General features: G+C 38.0%; 1 protein-coding gene across 1 annotated transcript; it reads left to right on the top strand.

Annotated features, from left to right (window-relative positions):
* Window positions 1-3,846: 3,846 nt before the first annotated feature.
* On the top strand, window positions 3,847-4,430 carry LOC140831465 (ethylene-responsive transcription factor ERF086-like; the record flags this gene model as incomplete). The annotated part of the gene is given in 5 exon segments (XM_073195219.1): window positions 3,847-3,984; window positions 3,987-4,050; window positions 4,053-4,165; window positions 4,207-4,360; window positions 4,363-4,430. Coding segments are annotated over 5 exon segments (537 nt in total), but the record flags the coding sequence as incomplete, so codon positions are not given.
* Window positions 4,431-7,600: the final 3,170 nt, after the last annotated feature.

Below are 7,600 nucleotides of genomic sequence, written 5' to 3'. Positions count from 1 at the left end.
TAAAACTCTTCTAATTTTTCTAGTGAAAATTAGAAGATGAATAAATCTTCTAGTCGTGGACCTGATTTGAAGAATAAAGAAAGGAGTTTCTGATCAAAGTTCGTAGGAAATTCATCAAGAGCTATCTCCGCTAACCCTAGAATAGCTGGAGCCTTGTGAATCTTTCACCAAAGGTATAAATTCTAACATCCTGTTAATTTTTATTTATAAAATCATACGAGTGTTCAAATACATCTTGAATGTCAAAATCTAAAATTTTTAAAACTTCCGTTGCGTTTGGTGTAAGGTCCAAAATTAAGAAGGCGTAATCCAATTGCATGCGAATCTAGGAAACATAAAAAATGAGTATTTAATTGATTTTAACTGCTAATTGATTATGTGACATACATGCTGATATGTTAAATAGGATTTTATTGTCATTATGCATAAAATGTATTTTTAAAGGTTATTCAAATTGCGATCGAGTAACGGAGACCGAGGGCAGAAAAATAGAAAATGATTTCATTAAATAATTATTTTTAATTATTTAAAATAATGTTGATGTTTTTTTCATATTTTTGAAAATAAGGGGTTTTAGGGTGATTTTATACGCCGAGACGTAAATTTTATCGGTGTGGGTTTTTCAATAAAAATGCGAGCTTTTTTGACAACCCGGCTAATAAATTCACAAATTTATTTTAACTTAATGGGTCTAAAGCCTTGCTTAGAGAATTGATTAGTATATATAATATCCTAATCACCCCAAAACCCTACCTTGGTGCAAGCCTCTCACTTTTAAAATTCAAAAACTCTCCCCCACCCTAGACACGTCACACACGATAGTAGTAAGGGAGAAACAATCAAGGCTTGGAAGAAAATCATCCTAGGGTCTCCTACGTCAAAGTTCCTCGCATCGTCAACGTTTAATCGTGTGTTTAAAAGCAAAGGCACGCCATACTTCTTCATTTCTCGTCTATCATATCGTATAATCGTTTTAAAAATTGTTTGTACGAAAGCATGATATTTTTATTATTATTTTCAAAATATTCCATATGCTTGTGATAAACTCATGGTATGATGCCCCAAAAAACTTGTTTATTATGATCTCTTGAGGCTGCCATGACTAGGAGACGTTCAAGTCAGACTTTTACACGAGATATAGTCCTAGACACGCACCATGAACACTGCGAACACGAAGGAATCAAGCAGGGATCCAGTAAGCGATAGGGGGTTGTCAAGGGTCACGGTTAGTTGATCGTGAGGCAAGGCTTGTTACGGTTCGACCAGGGTTTGTGCAGGGACTGGTAAGGGTCAGGGGAAGAGTCCTAGCCATGCTAGGACTCGTGCATCATGGGGTTGGGAGGAGTTCTAACCAATTAGGACACCTACCCGAGCCGCGCGAATGGAGCGCTTTCGACAGCAGCACGAAGGGAAGTGAAATCAGCCAGGGGGCTTCAGGCTGGGCTTGAGGGAGTCCTTAGGGTCATAGGTGGGTGCACATGAGTCTGGGTCATGGGCTGGGTCGATGGCTAGGATTCTAGGCACCTAAACGTGGAGACCTTGCACTTGAGGGGCCTTGGCCATGCTGGTGTAGGTTGGGGAGTTCATAGAAGGGTTAGGGAGAGGCTGGCTTGGTGTGGTCCGAGCATGGCTCGAAGGAAAATCGTGTTGGCTCGGTGATGGCTAGAATCGTAGGTTAGGGTTTTCGAATTGGGAAATAAATTGAAAAAAACGGCTCACGAGGGTCGAGTCATTGTTCGCGAGGGCTAAAACAATATAAAAGACTATGTTTTAAATTTAGGAATTTTATATTAAAGTTTAGGATTTTTCGGGATTAAAACACCGTCAAAACAAGTCATTAAAGATAAATAGAAAAGTTTAATATTTAAGCTAAATAAAATTATTGAAAAATTAATTTAGGCTTAAATAATTATTTGGGACATTTTAGAATCAATTAATTCAAGAAAAATTCAAAATCGAGGAATTTTGCGTCTAGGGGTAAAACGGTCGTTTTACACCTAAAATTAGTAAACGTCATGACAGTGCTCTAAATGTCGTTTTTATGATATTATGATTATTTGTAAATGTTTATTAAATATTCATGATTAAATTATGATTTTTAAATGTCTATGGGATTTTTATGATATAAGGAAGACATGTTGCATGCTTGGTTTCAAAAACAAAAATGTTATGTAATGCATGATTTTATAAAGTGATGTGAATGTAAAACGTTAAAGGAAGTGAAATAATTGTGACTAATTTGATAATGATGGAGATATCGTGAGGGCAACGGTCCCAGTGGGAGCCTGACGATCGTATTTTCATTATTACGGATATGAGGTTTGAGGTAAAAATGAGAATATCGTGAGGAGAAATGCCCCAGAGAGAGCCCATTTATGGGAGAAGGCCCTAGAGGGAGACCCGACGATCGTATTCTATTCGAAAGTGGATAGACCAGGGCCCAGTTGACCGATAAGAGTATCGCTAGTGTCCCCCACTGCCCAGTACTGCGGTTTCATTAGATGGATCCATCGACTTTTGAGGTTTGAGGAAAGTCACAATTAATGATCTGAATCAACAAAAGAAAATGAAAATGGAAAATGTTTATGATCATGTTAAAAGGTTTTATGTCATGTTGAGGAAAAAGGAACAATTTAAGGTTTATTTAAAAATGACATGAAATATTATTTTTAAGTAAAAGTATTTCCATCGTTGCATGTGGTTTTATACGTATTATTTTTTATAAAGATTATTGTGTGTTGAGTCTTTAGACTCACTAGGTGTGATGGATGCATGTGAATTTGAGGGAGGTCTTGATGGATGATTTGACTGGACTGAAGGTGCACACAACCCGATGACCAGTGCATCCACTTTTTTCGCATTTACGATTTATGTTTAATGATTTACGTTAAAGATTTTAAAAATATTTATTTATGCTTTTGAGATATTTTTGATAGGTTTAGTATTGGCTATACTTTTCAAGTTTATTGTTTTTAGGTTTGATGAAAAATGCGACGATTTCATTTTTATGGCTATTTCACTTGATTTTTAAAATACTAGTTGGTTGATGTTATATTTTAAGAGACAAAATATTGTATAAAAATATTTTCTTGTGGTATATGTATATGACCGAAAATTGAGTGTAAAAAAATCTAGTACTTTTTAAGTAATAAAAAGGGCAGAAGATTCATTTGCCACGAGAAAACCGAGATCCAACAATTTAATCCATCATTCTTCCATAATGTTATTGATATTATAATTTATAATGACTCTCAAGAAGTAGTCTTAAAATATTTAAAGGAACTAGCAAACAAAAAATTATAAGTTAAGTTAGAAATTAATAATATGTCATGTATATATATATATATACCCATTGATTGTTGTTTTCAATTATCTAATGATTTTAAAGTTATTTTCGTAGAATAAATTAAATTTTTTGACAGTTTAAAATATGTATCAAAATTATTCACAAATGGAGTGCAAATGATAAAAATGAAGTGTAAATATCAACTCTCAAATTTTAATATCCGCAATAATTTTCTCAACTATATTAATTTTCCTATCAACTATGTGATTTGTTTGAAATATGATTAAAAAAACCCTTACAAAAATTAAAATATATATTATAAGCAAGATGAACTCATGAATTTTGAAATATTTATCCTTTAAATGTCACATTTCCCAAGTTCTTTTGCCCTCGACATGATCATATGACTCAATGAATTTAAGAGCCCTCCAACACAATGCATTCAAACTCAAAAAACTGCCCCTTTTCTTGCACTTTCCACTAAGAAAACAAGACAAACTTTGTTCATATTGTTTCAAAAACATGTCAACAAATAAACCCTTTGAATCTTTCATAAACCCTTAACCCTCTTTGAGCCCATCCTCACTGAAAGAGGCTTCACACTACTTCAATACAACACGTTTGCATCATCTCGTCACACCGAGCGAAGGGTCCAGAATAAACCAATGGAGCCAGGGCAGTTCCTAGGAGCCAGACAGGGCGACCCTGGGGCCGATCTGCCACGAAAATCCAAAATCCTACCACCAAAGAAAAGCATTGGTTAGGCACTTTGACACTGCTCAAGAAGCAGCTTTGGCCTATGACATGGCTGCCCTTTCCATCAAAGACACTCAAGCTAAGACTAATTTCATGTACACTGATCAACAGACTTTACAATCTGTTTTCAACCATTTTCAGCATAATTCTAATGCTAAACTAAGCAACCCTTTTGCCATATACTACCAGCTCCCGATAACAAGTTTTTTCAAGAACCGGCCCAATCAGACTGTGTCAAACGTCGTTCTCATGAATCTTATTTGTACAACAACTCATCAGTTAATGATGATTTCACTTTCTCCGAAACTGACACGAATTCTAGTACTTAGATTGCATAGTTCCTAATAACTCTCTGAACCCTTCTACTCCAACTAGTTTAATCAATTAATCAAGGTCCATTAAGAACTTTAATTATTTAGTATTTTGGATTTGTACTCCTACAATCTCATTAAACATAGTTCCCACAATCCCATTAAACATAGTTCCCACTATATTTAATTTATTATTTAATAAACTCAACTTTTTGAGTTTAATAAATTAAATTCTCATATTTTAGATGAAAGTTGAGTTTCCACAGTGTGAACGTGACGAGGGTGAATGTTGTGTGTATCAGAATGTAGGTGTTGTTCGTAGGTGTTGTAACACCCACGACAACATGCAGCGGAAATTATACTTTTAACACACTAACATGTAACTTAAACAATAGTAATACGAGAGACGAGTCAGTTAATTATGCACAAGTATAAAATACTTGTGCGGTGCCATAGGGCAAAATAATTCACTAGAAAAACTTGTAAGTTTACAAAAACCAATACTAGTGAAAGAATAAAACAACTCCCTTAACACGGTGAGTAACAAATTGCATCCTAAACCTCTAACAAACCGTATAATCAAAACAATATGAGATGCATCAACTGAGAAGTGAAAAATCTTCAAAACTCAACACTCTAATCAAAACAGTGATTAGGTGTTGTCTTCAGATGTTGTCAGCACTTCACAGCAACAAGCTTTCAACGACATGAGATTTGCTATTCTCGGAAACCGTCTCTGCGTATCAATTCGTCTCTGACTCCCAAAAATCACCAGCCCGAGTTCAATATCGTCTCCTCTTATTTATACCCACTTCATCCTTTTTCCTATTAAACATGGAAAACCAATTTCATTAGGAAACAAACTCTATTGAAAATAAGCATAATATATCTTATAGATAATATCTTGAGTCTTTTGAATCCACACGAAATCATACTCCAGAAAGGCAAAAATACTACGGATATTATCAAAAGGAAAGTAATTGATAAGGAAAATATATCAAAGAATAAATCAAGGAATAAAATTCCTTTCAATCTCCCCCTTTTTTGCCTTTCTGGACAAAACCAGTAAAAATGGTAACTCCCCCTGGATTAGTCAACCAGTTGTTGACTCCCCCTGAAAAACAAACCCAGTAAAATTTGCAAGTTAGATGTTTTAGGTTAGATGTTCCAACACTCAGATTATAACATCGATTAGTTCAATATCAAGGGGAAACTAAGAACATAACAGAAGCAGTTAAGGCACACCAATGTCAGAATTTTATGAATTACAGCCACAAAAACATCAGTCAGTTTCCTTCACTCCTGTTTGCGTCTTCATCAGCCATTTTTGTCCCACTGGTCCCAGCAGTGTCTACTCCCCTTTTTTGTCCAGAATGGAGACTTGCTGCTAGCAAAAGCTCATAATCAGCCACTTGATTTTCATAATGCTCGATGGTCGCCCTAGCATTATCAATATGTTGTCGACCATAGGCGATTTGAGCACGAATGTAGGAGAGGGACAGTGTAACATAGCCAGCAGGAGGTGTCGGGGGCAGACTAGAAATGTCGGGCAGAGGGTCAGATGTTGTTTCACCAGTGTGGCCAACATCTGCAGCAACACTCGAACCCATCCAAGGCAGATCGACTTTTCTGTTGCCTTTGAAGTACGCTGGGCAAATCTTCAGGGAATCGCCAACAGGGCAGAGCTCTTCAACAATATCCGGAATGAACCATTGAGATTCCAGGATGCCATAGATGAGCGAAGGGTAAGGGAGCTTGGTTTTCTTGAAATCCCCTTGAGCGTATTGCACTGTATTCTGAAAAACCAGCTTCCCAAAGTTAAAAGCACGCCCGGTTCCAATAGCAAATAGCATGATGGCCTGTGAGCGAGTCACGGTGGTAGTGTTGCTTGATGGAGTCCAGTTCCAAATAGCAGTTTTATGTAGAACAGAAAAGAAGGAGGTGAGATTTGCAGCACTCAATTTCTTGGGATGATCAGGGAAAATATTGACCACACCTCCAGTAAGCACAGTGGTGACAGCATGAATATCTAAGTCCTCTTCAGCTTCTTCAATATCTGGGGTGTCATAGAAGGCATTGATCACAGTCGGCGAGAAATTGTAAATACGATCCCGAATGAACACTCTGCCGTATTTCACCGAGTCCTCATCGGCCACACTCCTCAAAAGATTGCAATAAAACTCCAGTACCACTCTGCGACAGTAGGGCATGACTGCAGTGACAGTTGAGAGCAGCCTTCGGCTCTTCAAAAATTCAATCAGATTATGCTTTCCATACGCATCAAAGTCAATGTTTTTCTCTTCAATCAACTCTCGATGAATAAATATGGGCCACAATGCCAAGGCCTCTTCTGAGTAAAACTTCGGAGAGAAGGACTTACTGAGATCATAATCAGCAGAGTCAACGTTGTGGGAGGTGTTGTCAACATCCTCCTCAACATCGGGTGCAGCAGCAGCAACATCAGCATTCTCAGAGGATTCGCTGGCTTCAGAGTCAGTCTCTTCCGATGCATCATTACCTTGTTCCTCTGACTCAAAATCAGACACAGACGAAGAGGAGGAGTCGTCAGAAGCGCTAGGCCGGTTTTGTTCAAACTCCTTCATCATTTCTGAATCAGGCTCTTCTTCCTGAGCCATTTGTCTCTTGGCCGCTTTATCTTCTTTAAGCTGAGCAAGAAACTCGGCCAGTGATTGCTCATCGTCTTCAGGCTTATCAGGAACCCTTTCTTCAGAAGCAACTTGATTGTCCGTGACTGGGTGTTGCTTGTGGGCACCAGTAGAAGAACCACTTTCCTTTGCAGTAACAGTTGGTTTGGGGCGAGCCACCAACTCAAAATCCTCATCGTTGGAGTCGTCTCCAGATGAGAAATCCGGATCCAGAATAAATGGGACGGTGGATGCCCTTGGTTTCTTTGTAGGAACAAAGTCAGGGTCAAACCCTGCTTGTCTCTTTGACGTGCGACGCATAGGGACAGGGGGGAAAGCTCTCTTCACAGCCTCAAAATCTGGTGGATTTTCATTGTCGATTGCATTCCCGGGTTCACCAGGGGCAATAGTTTCCAGTGGCACTGGTTCTTCTGGTACACTGACCATTGCCATCCCTCCCACATTGGTTTCGACTGCGGGTGTTGAGTCAGGTGATTTTTCCCCCAAACTTGCAGCCATTTCATTTCTGATGTCGTGACGATCGAACCCAGCCATCTGTCGAATAAAGAACACAAGAAATAGTGTGGATTGAAGGGACACAA

The sequence above is a fragment of the Primulina eburnea genome, chromosome 5 (assembly GCF_022965805.1).
Source record: "Primulina eburnea isolate SZY01 chromosome 5, ASM2296580v1, whole genome shotgun sequence".
NCBI classification, from domain to species: Eukaryota; Viridiplantae; Streptophyta; class Magnoliopsida; order Lamiales; family Gesneriaceae; genus Primulina; species Primulina eburnea.
Note: the sequence above shows the minus strand (reverse complement) of the source record. Positions and strands in the feature narration are given on the sequence as shown.